Source organism: Crotalus tigris, unplaced genomic scaffold (genome assembly GCF_016545835.1).
Source record: "Crotalus tigris isolate CLP2741 ecotype Arizona unplaced genomic scaffold, ASM1654583v1 scf7180000018103.2265978, whole genome shotgun sequence".
Taxonomy (NCBI): domain Eukaryota; kingdom Metazoa; phylum Chordata; class Lepidosauria; order Squamata; family Viperidae; genus Crotalus; species Crotalus tigris.
In genome coordinates this window covers 1,062,467-1,079,056 of record NW_024096824.1, presented here as the reverse complement: position 1 = coordinate 1,079,056, position 16,590 = coordinate 1,062,467, and the positions used below count along the sequence as shown (strand labels likewise).

The 16,590-nt window shown below is 35.3% G+C and overlaps 1 protein-coding gene across 9 annotated transcripts in view; it reads left to right on the top strand.

The window, feature by feature from the left end:
• The window catches only part of CPLANE1 (ciliogenesis and planar polarity effector 1), a 69,266-nt gene that overhangs the window by 23,357 nt on the left and 29,319 nt on the right, over nt 1–16,590 (top strand). For 8 of the 9 annotated variants that reach the window (XM_039347913.1, XM_039347911.1, XM_039347909.1 and 5 more), the window contains 16 exons: nt 80–189; nt 960–1,121; nt 1,865–1,973; nt 2,298–2,604; nt 3,705–4,611; nt 6,121–6,272; nt 6,400–6,563; nt 7,691–7,764; nt 9,154–9,236; nt 10,282–10,353; nt 11,225–11,402; nt 13,480–13,773; nt 13,890–14,633; nt 14,792–14,955; nt 15,293–15,407; nt 16,451–16,502. In XM_039347913.1, coding sequence (XP_039203847.1) covers nt 80–189; nt 960–1,121; nt 1,865–1,973; nt 2,298–2,604; nt 3,705–4,611; nt 6,121–6,272; nt 6,400–6,563; nt 7,691–7,764; nt 9,154–9,236; nt 10,282–10,353; nt 11,225–11,402; nt 13,480–13,773; nt 13,890–14,633; nt 14,792–14,955; nt 15,293–15,407; nt 16,451–16,502 — 3,687 coding nt within the window. The remainder of the gene's footprint in view (nt 1–79; nt 190–959; nt 1,122–1,864; nt 1,974–2,297; nt 2,605–3,704; nt 4,612–6,120; nt 6,273–6,399; nt 6,564–7,690; nt 7,765–9,153; nt 9,237–10,281; nt 10,354–11,224; nt 11,403–13,479; nt 13,774–13,889; nt 14,634–14,791; nt 14,956–15,292; nt 15,408–16,450; nt 16,503–16,590) is intronic. The other variant, XM_039347915.1, reaches the window with a different exon arrangement.

Genomic DNA, 16,590 nt, shown 5'->3' with positions numbered 1-16,590 from the left:
GAAGCTGATGACAGTAAACAATATAGCCATTAAAAGAATACATTGATTGCCTGCAGAATTTTCTGTGTGTCTCTTGCAGGATGCTTTCGAGAATTATGTATATTGTGCTGGATGCTTCATGTTCGTGAAAGATTGTCTGATAGTTGCAGACGGTATCAAAGGGCAAGGGAGAATTTGGAAAACCGGAATGTAATTAAAATAGCATGAAATTTTAACTCTCTCTCTCTCTCTCTCTCTCTCTCTCTCTCTCTCTCTCTCTCTCTCTCTCCCTCCCTCCCTCCCTCCTTCCTTCCTTCCCTCCCTCTCTCTCTCATCTATCACTTGATTTCTATAGCCGCGCACCTCAACTAATGACTGGGTGGCATATATAAGAGATTATCTTTTCACTTTTTTTTCTTCTTTCTAATTATAAAATTTAAGCTAAGTCAGTTTAAATGAGAGAGAGGTCCTTTTTTATAATAGTCCCCCAATTATTTGAAGTACCTCCCTTCCTCAGATTCCACAGACTTTACCACTACTGCTTTTTAAGTGTATCTCTTAAAATATATGACTAGTCTAGTCAGGATTTCATCTACAAATAATCATGATTATATAATGTTTATTTTAATATTGGCTTTATTAATACAATATTGCATTTTTGTAAGAGCCCTGGGAGAGGTTTTATCTTAAAAGTTGCCCAAAAACATTTTTAGTAATCATAGTCAAAGCTTATACAATACACCACTAGGGCAGATCTGTGGGTTTAAATCCAACCTACCTGAATTACTCAGAAAAGGAAGTACAAGAGGATGGTCAATATTCCCTTTACCCTTATTCAAATATTAAATATTAGCTTTATTCAAATGTCTTAATAGTACATATATTTTTGTGGTAGACCAGGGTTTAGATTTCAGGTAGTTTGAGATGACAGTAACCATGTAGATAAGATTTTGGCCAATTACAAGATGTTCTTTCTTTAGGAATTCAAGAGGATCGAATTTGATGCTTGCATAGTTGAGTACTCTGTCAGTGCTTTGGAGTGGGCTTGCCGAATGCTTCCTTTTGCTAGATTCATGAACATTGAAGAACTTGTGCAAGATATCATTCTGAGCCTTATTGGAGAATTACCACCAATTAAAAAGGTATGCAGGATTGAGCAGTTTAGTTTTTTTGATATAGGTAATCCTAATCTGTTCAGCAACCATTGAAAGTTAAAACAACCTTGGAAAGAGTACTTTATGGCCTGTAAAGCACTTCCAACCATTGTAAAACTTTGTGCCAACCCCCCCCCCCCGGTCATGTGACCACATTTCGGGGGCTTGGCAACAGGTTTACATTTACAATCAATTGCTAAGCGCCCCACAATTACGTGATCACCATTTGCAATTTTCTCTGCCAGCTTCCCCAGTAAGTTAATGGGGAAGCCCTCAAGAAAGATTGCAATGGGGGGGGTGGAGGGGAGCTGCAATCCTTTATGGAACTGGAAGAAAGCTACTGAAATCTTCAGGATTTCATCTCTTTTTCTGCAGCCCGTCGAAGAATTCCCCCTTCATGTAGGGAAACCTTTGCAGAAATGTTTGAGAGCAACAGGGCTGCTTGCCAGGAGGGTTTCATCTCCACATGGATCTGAAATCCTTCAGCATGCAGCTCTTTTGCTGGAGATTGCAGCCGGGATTATGGTTGTTGATTGAAGTAGTCACATGGACATGTTGCTTAATGACTGCTTCAACCACGACAGAAGCAATTTGTGTCCCAGTGTATTTGTAAGTCGTACACTATTTATATACCTTTGAATGTTTGTTTTTACAAGCGTGCAACTGATTTTTGGAAATTTTACCAAGTATCTGGAAGCAATTTAAACTTCATGCTGGTTTGTTTTATACAGGTGGCAGAAATTTTGGTAAAAGCATTTCCTAGCCCTGAAGATGTGAGGGTCTCACTAAGGGATAAACATAATGATCTATATCAACGACTTAGGCATTGCACAGTTAAAGGTACAGTGTATGACAAAAATTATGAAAGCAAAGCAATATTTTTTTCTTAAAAAGAAAGTTCCTTGAAAAATGAAAATATAAATACTCATAGTATGAATTATTGTCTTTAAGTAACGTGAACAATAATGTCCGGAATTCTTACCAATGGAAAACAAATATAAATTATTCTAGATTGTTGGCCAAGGGAAATTTTATATATTGAATAGACACCGAATAGTATTATCCACCCACTGCATATAAGATTTGTCATACAATATAAATTATCTGACATCTCAGTTAAAATGACTAGTTAATGTGATCCACATTTTCTGTCTTTATGGTTAGGCCCCAATAGTGAAGAAATTATGTCGGTTGTACTACAGGCTACTTACAAAGTGAATGTGAAAACCCTGAAACGTGTGATAAGAAACATAGGGCCCATTCAAACAAATATCTGGGAGCCACCAGAAGAAGAGATACAAGACTCTGGAGGTTCCTGCTATGATCAGTTTTCTTTGGGGACTACTCTAAGCAGAAGCACAATTTCAGATTTCAGAAACCTTCAAGGGTGTAACAGTGCTGAACCAGCAGATTCACTTTCTGAGTTTGGGATGACAGAAGAAGCAAGAAAACCGAAGCAAGAAAATCCCAAGTAAGTATTTTTAACATTTTGTCTTGAATCAAAGAAAATATTATTTTGAGTAACATCTTATTTAAACTGTATGAAATTGTCCACATTTACTTTGCATCAAGTTCCATCTGGCTTATATGTAAGTGTGCATAGGATCGCAACCTAAAAGCCTCATATCCTTGTTCTGCTCCTCTTGTGCTTCATTGATTCTGGGGATCGCATAGCAAAGTAAGACCAAAGCAGTAGTGGACTGACGCGATCCATCCAAGAAAATCCTTAAAGCAGAAGAACACAATAAGAATGAGATTGTCATAAAAATCATATTTAATGTGTTTTTTCAGTAAGTTAATATTTTTCATAAGACTTAGCATATGATTGACATTGTGCCATGTAGGCTTATTTTACTCTTAGCTACTTTGTAGTACCACATTTCCCTAAAAGCAAGGCCTACTCTGAAAATAAGCCCTCGCTTGATTTTTGGGGGTGGGCCTAATATAAGCCCTACCTCAAAAATAAACCCTAGTTTTGGGGCAAGGCACACCTAAAAATCAAACTAGGACAGAGGTGGGGGGGGTAGAGCTGCCCCACATGCCCCTCACCCACTTACCTTGTAGCCAGGTCTCTCCTCACTGGCCCACTTCTTCTGCCAAGTCTTCTGCAGCCAGACCTGCATTTCTCAGTCATAGGCCTTAATGGAAAGCCAAGAACCAAGCTATGGATTGAATCCATAGCTCAGTTCTGCAAGAAGTATACAGTTGAGAACTGGGCTATGGATTGAATCTATTATGGATTGAATCCATAGCTCAGTACTCGGCTGCAGTGGCTTTTCTAAAAGCAGGTTGGAATGCAGCTGCAGAATGAAGCTGCTCCTTTGGGCAGAAGAAGGGACCTGTTGGGTGGGTCTGTCTGTGCCGGAGGTGAGTATAAAAGACATCCCCCGAAAATAAGATCTGGTGCCTCTTTTGGAGGCAAAAAAAAAGATCCAGTCTTATTTTCGGGGAAACACGGTATTTGTTTCTTTCCTGGATTGAAAGCACCTTCCTTGCCTTTATGGATATACAGAAGTTGCCGTGGAAGGAAAAGAATTTGCTTTTTATATGTTATTTTATTCTGTTTTGTAGTGATTTACCCTCTTATATAGATGTTTCCAACTGTAAAGAGTGGACTGAAAAGTTAAAAGACTGCAGTGGGAAAAGAGATTTTAAAAAAGAGACCCATAAAGACCTTCCCAATCATCTCCATATGCCTCTAGTCGGTGAATGGGAATTTGAACGTGATGATGATGAATACATTAAGTTTTTAGACCTCTTCCTAACTTACGTACTTGAAAGAGATCCACTCAATCACAGTGAATCTGCTGTTCCTTTTCTGACATGCTTTTCAGCACTGCTTAGAGAGCATGAGCTCCATTCTCTTCTTTTTGATGTTCATACAACACTGATACGTCGACAGGTGAGAACTGAAGTCCAAAATGCATTCAGAGCTGGTTCTTGCTACACCCTTGGTTTTGGATTTAGTGATTCTAAACTAGCTTCTTTATGTGATAAAAAGAAAAAAGATTATGAAAAAGAAACTTTAGCTAATGAACAACCGTTAGAGCTTTCAGACTGTGATTCAGTTATGAGACTTGCTGAAAGAAGAGGCTTATTTGGTCAAAGCCAGCGATCAGTCAGTGACTCACATAATTCCAGTAAGACATTCACACCAGCGTTGGTTCAATGTCGGTCTACCCCTAAAACAACTCTGTTTCAAAAATACATCTGCAAAACTGGACAAGTGAATGACGTCACACAACAAGACGAACCAGTTCCAGAAATACATCTTAAATTTAACAATATATCTCGCTTACTTGAATGGATGATCAGATGGTCCAGTAAAAGAATGGTTCAAGATCCCAGCACAACAGGGGCATTTCAGGAATGTCAGCCAATGATGCATGTGAAAATATCTTCATCTGCCATTCTTTCATCATTGTGGATTTTAGAGCGACGTTACGGCAACAAATTTCAAGACCAAAATTGCGATTTGGTAAGTAACGGAAATTATTTTGAGCATATCTAAAGCTAATATTTGAATTTGGGCAAAGTGTCTCAAAGTGCATACAAACAAATCTCACCCGTCACTCATACAAATAAAGCTGCACGTGCGCATACCTATCTCTTGCAAAACCATCCCCTCTACCCCCCCCCCCCCTTCATGTCAGGCTGTCAACCCAGAAAGGTTGGGGAACACTGCTCTAGAGAATTTGTAGCCTTCTCTTTTCTTCAGCATATACAGAGATGCAACTGCTGTAACTTGCTAACTGCATGCATTTGAACATATTTTGCTGTTTGCTGAACTCAGCAAAGGAAATAAATTATTTTCTCTCAGCATCATCTCTGAAAATTGGCATAGATAGAGCAAAATTATTTCACCCTCAGCTTTCCCCATTAAGTAACGATGCAAACAGTGATTTTTTTTCAATAATTACTTTTGAGAAAGACCAAGAAAAACATTTTAACTTTACATCGGACTATCAAAATTTGAACTGTAAGCTTTTAGCATCTAGAAAAGCCAATAATTAATGACAAAGTTATGCACTTTATGTTAACAGTCGAACTTGACCTGCATCAGATTAAATTATTGATGCATTGAGATTGTATAATAGATAAAAGGTTCATACTAAATATTTTGTGGGGTGTTCTTTGTTTTTTATGCATGATAATAAGGAGGTGTAAAGAAAATGAATCCAAAGACCTGCTATATTGCTAGAACAAGAACTCTTTGTTTCCTTTACTTTATATTTTAAAAAGTAAATGTGCATTAATAGGGCTTGAAAAGTATGAAATTTCTATGGCATTCTTTTTTTACTGTCATGGAATTATATTAAAAAAATTAAAATAGTATAAAATATTATGTGAAAGTTTTCCTTTCCCAGAGATACATACTAATTCAAAATATTTCCAGCAATCACTCTATGTTTTCTTCCTAATTAATTAGAACACTGTCAGGGAACCAAGATTTCAGAATGTTAAGTAATGAACTTCCTTGTAGAGCAGTCGCTAAGCAGCCAAACATTCCATAGCCATGGACATTTCTTGTAATGTACATTTAGAAGTAGCAGAAACTTACATGAAAAATACTAAGGAATGGTACTTATCTATGAAATCCTGGCCTATAATTTATTTAGCAAAAACATATTTAAAGCCAAATGGAGCCTTTGGGTAACTAATATGGGACAATTTTTGTGAAGGGAAAATTTAAAATTTGATCTATAATTTTTCAAAACAATTATATTATCAAATTGTAATTTGTATTATATTATCAAATTGTAATTTGTATTAAAGACTATTTATAGGAAGGCATATATCTCAACAAGATTTACATTCTAATCCAAATCTGAAAATATAGAGCCTCTACTGATGAGGTTTTTCTTAGGCAGACGGGTTTCCTATGGTGTAATAGTAGATATTGAAATGTGCACAACAGGAGTGTAATGCAAAGCTATGAATACAAATCATTTTTTAAACTTAAAAATTATATGTGGTATTGTTTTAGAAACCACAGAAACAGTGTGAAAAATTTTCCACTATCACACCCAAACTGGAGAAAGATGGTTCTGAGGATACAAATAGTTCTTCATCAGAGGGAGCTCCAGCTGATATCCAAAAGGGACATGCATATGGTGAACCATTTAAAAATATTCCAAGGTAAGAATTCAGCATTCAGTTTGATTATAAGAACATATATTACCAAAGGGAGTAAAAACTGTTGTATAAAAGGAGACAACGTTATTACCTAAAATCTTCTTTTTTAAAAAAAATGTCACTTTTAAAGGTGTGGAACATTACCTGAAAAGCAAAATAGGAAGAAAGCAAGTCGTAGGGATCATTCTATAGTACCTGATGTAGACATTGGAAGTACAGCTGTGGATATCAGTCTGGCAGAAAAAGTGGCAGAATTTCTACGAAATGAAAGAGACATAATATCTGAAACTGAAGGTTAGTTAAAAGAAAAATGTTTTCTTCACTTATATGAAGTCATTTATGTGAAATAAAAGAGATTTTTGCATAGGATATGTAATACCGTGTTTCCCCGAGAATAAGATCTATCCCCAAAATAAATCCTAGTTTGATTTTTATACGTGGGCCCAATATTAGCCCTACCCCAAAAATAAGCTCTACTTAAGACCCATTGCACCTGGTTGCACGAGGTGGGCGAGATGCAGAGGTAAAAATCAAGCTAGGGCAGGGGGGATGGAGTTGCCCCATGTGCCCCACATCCACTTATCTTAGGACAGGCCTCCCACATCCCAACACCTGCCTCGCCAGCCCACTTCTTTTGTGGCTGCTTTCCACAGCTCGCACACGTCACTCCCGGCCTCCGTTTCGCCGTCAGAGGCCTTCCGGAAAGGTCTTTGCAGCCAAGAAATGAGCTCCGGATTGACGCACGTGGCACCCCTCACCTCCATTTTGTTGTCAGAGGACAGCTTTGGGGTTTGAAAGCTTCCCAGAGCAGGATACTTGTTAACAGAAGAAAATACAAGGTCGTAAATGTACAATTCATTAGGGATTTTTTTAAAAAAACAAGCAAAAATAAAAACTGAATTAAGTGGTGCTTGTGTGATTCTACCAATCAACTCAAAACAGAGGGCAGCTTGAGAAGTCAGCTGTTTGTCAGCTGAAATAAAGGAATAACAAAATTGAACTCTTTGAGGTCCCTGTAACTTGGAATATTATGAGGGTGTGGAATTATGTAGGATGATTTTTCTTTTGGGTTTTCTGCTGGATAGCCACAAATACAGAAGCTTGAGACAAAGAAATTAAAGAGAAAGTTGTGTTTCTATTCTGAAAATTTCTCATTATGGAAACCTGAACACTGTTACAAAGATATGGGAATGTTACTTTCAGTGAGGAAAATAAATGCAACATTTGTTAAGAATTTCAATGAATCAAGAGTTTAAGAGCCACTCATAAACAAATACTATTAAAATGTTTATCATCTCTCATATAAATACAAGAAAATCAATGAAAAGGCTTGTTAGTAAAAAGAAAGAGAAAGATAGGGGGGGGGGGGAAATACATTGTTCTCTTTATTTGTTCTTTTTAATGTTGTGCTTGTTTTGAAGTCTGTAGTGAAGATCCAGTTTCAAGAAATCCTACCATCTCTGTCAGTATTAAATCAGTGCAAAAGAAAAATGAAGTAAGTAGTTCCCCAAATAAGTGTATTTTCTTCCATTCAGTTTATAAAACCTATACTTTATGTATGACATATAACGTTATCGGTAGATATGATAGAACAGTGGTTCTCAACCTGTGGTCCTGGGAGACCCATAATGTTGTCACAAGGGTCCACAAACTCTTGAGGAAATAGCCTCCTTTAAATCTTGAGTTAAGTCTTAGGGGTCCATGGCCGTGGTCTGAGGCCACAAAAGGTATTTAAAGGGGTCTGTGGTGAACAAAAGGTTGAGAACCACTGTGTTAGAACACAGAGGACCTCATTCCAAAGGATTTCAGCATTGTTTAACTTGACTTTTGTAGAATCATGACTTGTTATTGCAAAATCAAATTAATTCATACAATTCTTGGTCTAGATTTCATGTATAATAATCAGGAGAAACATACATCCTATACTTATGCTTTCCATGATAGCAGAAAAAGAAATTCAGATTAATGATAAATGATAATTTATAATTTGTTAATGAAGTATCATGGACACTTCTTTGATCTGAGAAAAAAAAGACCTACAGTTTTTGCTTGAAATGTTCCAAGTCTAATAAACTTTTTCATCACAACAATGAACTGTTGTGATCTTTCTTCCTTATCAAAATTTAAAATTGATACAGTTTTCTGCTTCAGTTTTGTCTGTCAAACAATATTTCTTTGATTTCATGACTTTATATTCTGAGGCTCTTTGGAAATTACTCTGAAAAGAGCTATTGGTTGTCAGTGAATTTTAATTTTTAGCTAGGATGCACAAGCTGTTTTAAACTGAGGAAACAACTTTTGAGTAGTTGGTTTTTAGGATTCAAATTATCAAAAACATACATATGCAGTAAATTACAATTAATTAAGTTGATAATATGATTACTTTCTCTGCATTTAATTATTGTTCCCTGAGGGGCTCAGGGTGGTAGACCAGGTATCTGGCCTATAGGTTTTTATTGAATAAAATAAAGCAATGGATTAGACACTAACATTTGCAGATATTTAACATTTGCTCTATTTTTTCTAACATCCATTTTTTTAAAATTTAGTTCTTATATAACAGACTGAAAGTGATCCTTGGGTTTCCCTCCCCCATCCAAAAAAGATTACTTGAACTTATTTTTTTCAGTCTCATTAGATATTGAATCTGAAAAATGACACTATAAGCTATATGTTTTAGAAGATATTCATACCAATATAGTATATTATATTAGCATAAATAACCTAGGCTGTATGTCATCATTGCAGGATTGATCATTTAAGAAATTCCAAAATTGGCTGACAATCAGAATATTAATAGAATAAATAAATAGTAAATTTTATCATTTTAAAGCAGTGGAATGATAACATATTAATATATGCTTGAATATCCCTTAAATCACAGCATCTCTCTGAATTAAAAGTAGAATGTCAACAGGATGAACCTTTAATGGAAACACCTGAGAACAAATGTACAAAACCGGATGGGTGAGAGAAATTAATACTGTGTATATCTATTGCTCTACATGTTTCATTCTTTGCTTTATTTTTATTTGCTGATTATTACGAGTATGTATCAGAATTTAACCAGGAGGTTATGTCTTACATAGTTCCACAGCTTTGTTCTACATCAGCAGTAAAAAGCCCTGAACTATACCCACGTATTATCTGCTGATATTTGTGGGTTTTTTTCTAATAAATAATAACATATCATTTTAATGGCCATTAGTGCTTCACAATGAAGTACTTCCAGATTGACATCTTTATTTTGCTGAATCTTCTGGACCCCACATGAATTTAGAAGTAGATCAGGAAGTAAAGATAACCGAAATCTTGCTTTTTATTCGAAGTGCCCTCAGCTGCTCAGGAAACAAAGAGAAGGTCAGAACAGTTATTCTTCCATCTTTGGATTCTGTCCTTTTGTTCCTGCAGTGTAACATTGATGAGAGCTGTGAATTTTAAATATACTATTAATATATAGTATATTTACACATTTAACATAACATTAACAATATTAATATATGATATAATCAGACATATCCCAAAAATGATTCATAGAATTGCTCTTTATTAATTTTATCCTCTTTAAGTTGTTTTTCCATAGTTAACAATGTTTATGTTAATGATTTAAATGAATAATTTGTCCTTTGGAAGAAAAATATATAGGAAATCCTTTTAGAAATTAACTTTTGATCATTTAATAGTACTGGTTTCCTTTTCTTTTTTTTCTTTCTTGAGCAGTTATCTTTTATTATTTTACCCTAGCATTCATGTCACTTAGATGTTGATGTTTTGTTGAGTTAGTTACTACTGGTTACATAGACCAGATGTAAACAGTCCAAAGTTGTGCACAGGGTAACAGTGTTTGTTTAAAAAAAAAAAGCTTACTGCTGTGATAAAGAATGAATAGTAAGTAAATACATTTGAAACTTTTAATTAAAATTGTTTAGTTAAATAAATTCATTCACTTGCATTCAAATGGAGATTTATCATATGTTAAAACTATTGCATGTTTTTCTCTTTGTATCTCCAGTACTACAGGTGAAGTAGTTCCCAATGATTCTCCCCTTCCATTTTGTTCTGAAAAGAGGGCAGAAACAACTAGGTAAATTATTTTCTAAAATTTATGAAATTCTGTCCCTGAACCATTCCCTTGATTTCTAGCATTTTGCTATCAGTTTAAAAATCACTATTTCAGAAGTTTAATCCATTGTCATTAGTTGCTTATCCTTAGGTTTATTTCTGAACTCCCTTGGGGGAACTGGGCAGTCCCAAGAAGACTGGGAGGTATTTAAGTACATGGGAGCGGTGCCAATACCTAATTCCTATCCTACAGTGGAATGTTTGAATAATAAAGATTCCCGATGGAAGAATTTTAAATTGATAGAGTAATTGCTAATTATTGTAATCTTCCTGGAATTACGTCTGAAAATGAGAGATTATTGTCTATAATGTTGACCTATGAAAGAGTAACTGGAGATATGCATAACTACTCAAAGGATGTCACTATCACTTTGGAGAGGAGGGAAAAAACCCTAAATAAGGAGAAATATACACAATAAGGAGATATCAGATGTAATGGAACTTTATTGTCTCATGTTCCTCTTGTAATTTTATATCTGGGTTTACCAGTATGCAATTTACATAGCTTGACTATCAAAGCAAAGAGACTTTCGTGTTTTTTGTTATTTAGGGATTGCTCACAATAGCTATTTCAGATAGTCAGATACTCCTATGATCCCTTCTGAGTAGTCATTTCCTAAGCAGGAACTATTTATTTCATACTCTTCAACCATTAACAAATTAGAGTACATCCTAAATATGTAATTTTCCTTGGAGTAACTTGTCCCTGCTATTTCAGACCTTGTATACAGCTCTACAGAACTAGACTCTGTATAAATTAGATATTTAAGAAAACAGGTAAGACTCCTGGTTTTTCTATTTATCACAACTGATTTCCCTTTTTATCTCTTCAGTGTAGACATCACTGTTTCAGATGATCAGCCTTCTTTCACAGAAGTGTCAGAGATTCCTTCAAATGATGCTGGTGTAGAAACAGAGATGATTGATAGAAAAGAAACTACAGCACAACCACCGAACACTTCAGAGGTTGTCAGGGAAATGCTACAAGATGAAATGTTTAAGCTGATTCAGGTGAAAATATAACATTATGACAAATATAAGCATATGCCTTAGAACGTATTAATTCATTGAAATCAATGAAGGTCTAAAGATGTTTATGTGTCTGAAGTATAATTTATATTCTGTAGTATAGATAATTCATCATTACATATTTATTGATTACTTATGTGGAAATACTCACATGACGTACATAGGATTCAGAGGCAATTTACAGTATATGGCAGATGCTGAAGCAGTAAAAAAATCTAATACATAGAAAAGCAACTGAGACTATGCCTCTTGACTTTGCCTCTCAGTTTGAATCTAATCTGTGCTTCTATGTGTTTGGCATAAAACCTGTTTGGAGAGTCAATCTATGTATGTATCATTCTCTCAACAAACCTGATTTCACAGATTTTTAATGAATACCTGATGTGGCTTCATTGACGTTGCTAAAGTTGTGGAAAGATCAGTAATTTGCTTCTGTCAAACAAAATGTTTCAGTTTGAAGAACTGAAAATTCTTAAAATAATGTGTTTTTTTAAAAAAAAAGCAAATTATCTGGTTTTTCCTCCTTAAGTATAAGACAGTTAGATACATTGTACAAGGAAGCCAGCCTTTGTGCATATAAGAATTGCAGGTTTCTTAGCTTTAGAACACAATCTGCCATGATCTGATGACATCCTATTGAAAAGTAGAGGAGGAATATGATTATATTCCTTCTGCTTGAATACAGGATGGCAAATATTACTAAGTATCAACCATGATTTCCTCTCAACTATCTTCAGGGATAGGAGCACTATACTATGGAGTTTCTATTCTTGATTGTGCGGACAGTTTTTTGAGAATAGAATTAGGTTCCTATGTTCCAGGATCCTGGCACCTATGCCATAGGATGCCACAGCACAGTTTTGTCTCCAGTGCTATTTATTATCTATAGAAAGTCCTGGTATATAACTTTCCAGCCAGAATTCAGGCCATACCAATGGTTTTTTTTAATGAAAATGGGTGATGTTTTGAAATGTATAAGGTGTTGAAATTCTTAATTACTTTTTATGTTAAGAAGCCACTATTTTATCTCCTATATTACTGTTTATTATCTTTCAGAATTGTATTTCAAAATTAAAATAGGGGCGTAAGTGTCCAAAGGATTCCGGAACTAACGTTTCTGTAAATACAAAAGCTGAGTTGCTAACCAATTCTAAGAAAACCATTTAAAAAGAAATTCTAATCTGCTACAGAAAATAAATAGCTAGTGGTTTTCTTAACAATAAACATTTAAAAAATATCAAACAAAATTCAGAACATAGCAAAAGACATTGCTTTGTAGAAGTAAGTATGCAAAATGTTTTGAGTTCAAAATATTTTGAGCTTGAACTGGACTGTCCGACTCTCACCAAATAAATTTTCCAAGTGCAGAAAAGCCTGCTTTGAGTTCAGAATGCTTCCAGTAAGTTTAAAATAGCCAACTGCATTATAATTATTTTGCCCAATGCAGCTGTACTCCTTTATTATGCCTCAGAAGTTGAAAACTAGGCAGGATCAAGCTTGGTTGATGTTGGTTTAGTTATTTTAGCTGATGGCTAAACTGGGAAGAGAATGATTGACGATTAAACATCCCAGAAGATGATGGCATTACAAATTCGGTAATGCTTCCAAGAATAGCACATTGTTGCTAGTTGAGTTTGAAGCCAGAGTTTCTTTATTCTTCAAATAATCTGTTCATTGCATAGAGATTAGAAGTACAGCTGCAGGTAAGCCTATTTGGAACAATGCTATTTACCCTACTGTGCATTAGTTGTACAACTGCATGTGTGACACAAGTAGTTGGCTTCAGTGGAAATATTTTTATAGATGAGTAAAACACAGTGAAAATTCTACAAACACGCTACCCGTACTTAAAATATAAGCTACAACTATTCCTAATGTGGCTATGCAGCTAAATGTTTGATATTATTCGGCTCCTATCTTTACTGCCCTTAAAATTATCTTATATTCTTAAATGGTCACTTTTCCTAAAACTTAATGCAAGGGTCATAACATTGTGGTTATTGAAGCAGGGTAATATTGTGGCTTTTACCTCTAAATTTATTAATTTCTTACATTCTAGCTACAGCAGATTAATTATCTGAGCCTCATGCAAATAGTTGGATTTGCCAACTTGCCAAGTACATCACAGCAAATGCAGCAACCTCAACCTTTTCCATTAGGAAGAAACTGGGCTTCAAACACTGAAGCAAATAATGTCCATCGATCTCCTCCCATGCAGCCAGCTGATGGTGTGCAAAAACCTACTGAGCATCAGATACCAACTCTAGAAAACAATTGGAATGTTGGCCAGAAAAATAACAGTTCTCAGGAAGAAAAGAACTTACCTGATCAGAACCAGGATGAAAATAACACAGTGAGTTGCTGAGATTTTTAAAGTTTTAAAACTCATATTTGAGGTTGTTGTTGGATGTGATCATCCAGTATTATTATAACAAAAACCTTACATTTGTTATCTTTTGCCTTATGTAGAGGTCTGTGCATATGACTGATTCTTCAGCGTTACGAGAGAGTGAGTCTATTGGTGCAAGATTGAGGCTGCCACGTCAAAGCTCACCTCATCAGAATCCAGCCAGGCCATTTCCTCTATTATCTATTTCCCTAAATCCTGAGAAGAAACCAAAGCTTATTCCAGTGGCAAAACCGTTAAATAATGCAGAGGGATTTCCTTTGCTTAAGCTAAAAACAAATTATCAATTTCAGCCATTCAATTTCTGTCCAGTAATACGCCGCAGATCCTCTGGATCATCATCAGGACCAAGAGAAGCCTGGGGCCCCTCACCTTCTCTGGCACAAAATCCTCCCAGTTTACAAATGTCAGAACCCACAAGTGAGACAAGAGCACATCTAAACTTGAACTGTTATGATCAAAATGTTATAAACCAGGCACAAAAGCAGACAAAGCGTTGGGCAGAACCAGTCAAGACAAGGATTTCCAAACAGTTTCCTATAGATGAATATGGAAAAAAGGAAGATTCAGCACCGTTACAACCCTTCCATGAATATCTAAGGGCAGAAAAACCATTGGTTGACAATGAAATTAATTCACATCAAGCACATGGGCATTTTACTGAAATTCCTTTGCTATATCTGAAGACCAGCCCACAATCCAAATGTTTACCAGTTAAGCTTACAACAAAAACTACAGATTGCAGAGCACCCCCTGGACAGACAGGATTACCATTGCTTTATTCTAATTTACCTCCACTAACCAAGGTAATTGTTTTATAAAATGTGTGTATTATTTTAATTTAGATGTCATAATAGCACTTTCATTTAAGTTCATAAATGAAGTATTTCTCAACTTAATTTGCTCCCCAAATATTGAAAGGGAAACTTGAATTTATTTATGATCTCTCTTGTTTTATGAACAGTTTCAGATACCGAAACTCATTCCCCTTCAAGATCTGATTGCATTTGAACAAAGCCAGCATATTGTTCAGTACCCGGAGCATAAAGAGCATCCCAAGCAGATACAGTTATTGAAAGCTAATATTAAACTAAACGAAGCAAGACAAGTTAGGAATAATAAGAAAAGGTAAAAACCAAACGTTTAATCCTATGTACCAAAATCTGGTCGCAATTGCATTAGTTCTTGTAGTAAAGAGAGGAGAACTTTTCTTGTAAAGTAACAAATGCTGCAGTTTAGACCAAATGTAGTTTTTCCATATGTTAAGAAAATATTGATTATGTTTCTTGTGACCCGATAGTTGATATAGCTAGTTCTATTCTCGTATTACCTCACTAGCGTCACCCCAATATCGTTTATTATATATCATTCTGCTTTGGAGGCCCTGTGCCAGATGAGTAGGACTGAGTCTGAAACATTCTGATAATTTTTCAAACAACGTATTTCTATATTATTATCACCCTAGGCAGAAGAGACGTATTGAAAATCGGATCAAGGAGAAGGAAGAAAAAATGAAAGCCATTGTGACTAATCAACAAAATGATTCTTCTGTTCTTCCTGATGCTGTAAAGCCAACAAAGGCAAGCAATAAGAAAACGTTAATTGATGATTATCTTCATTATATTGTTTGGTTTTAAAGTAAAATATAGTAAAACATGGTATAGAAGTGGACTAGTAATGCACTAGTCCACTTTTTTCTATTCATTCATTTTCACTCTGGTTTGTGTTTGCTAATGTTCCAGAAAAAAAAAACCCTCATTTGTCTGTAAAGACAAATTTAATGTGGTCAGGACATAATAGTTCTACGACAAAACATTTTATCATCTTTAATTTAAGAAAGAAGCATCAAATATATCTTGTTAGAATATAAGAGACTTTCCAAATTGAGAAAATTATTCAACATGCAGTATATACATTTGAACTACATAACTTCATGTATTCCCTTTGCATTGTTTTTGACTGATGATGGGACTCACAGAAGCAGATTAAATGCGGAAGAATGATATGCTATAGAAAATGGTAACTAGGTACTGTAATTTGTGAATTGAAAAACATGCAAATAGTCCTCAGTTAACAGTCACTCATTCAGCAATTGTTTGAAGTTAGCAACAGTGCTGAATGAGTGGAGGTTATGACCGATCCTTGGAGTTCCAGCCATCCCAGCCTCCCCATGGTCACATGATCATGATTTGAGTGCTTGGCAACTGATTCACATTTATAATTGCAGCATCTTGCAATCATGCTATCACAATTTGTGATCTTCCATGGCAACTTCCCACAATAAAATCAATGGGGAAGCCAGCGGGGAAGGTAGGAAGTTGCTTGAGTAAGTCCTTCCACCACATACTCTTCCCAAACTTCCCTTGTTCAGCACCTCTTCTTATTAATTGTTTCAAATTAGGTGGTGTGTGTGTGTGTGTGTGTGTTTGAATTTTAAATTTTGGGTTTTACTGGTGTTTCTGTATTTTAAATTCTGATTTTGTTTTATTGACCTGGAACTGTAATTACATCCACTCTTCTTGTTTCCTAGCAATACATACTGAAAAATTATATTAATATATTGAAGTATATTAATAACATTAAATCACCTGTATATGTTTAATGATACTTGTTCTTGCCTTAGAAACCCCAAGCTGAATTAAGTGCTGGCCTATGTGATGCCAGTTCATTACCAAGTAAGTTTTTTCAGCAAAATTGTCTTGAAAGATTTAATGTTCTTTCCAGGATATCACTGTTTTACATTTCTCTTGAATGGCAATGGTT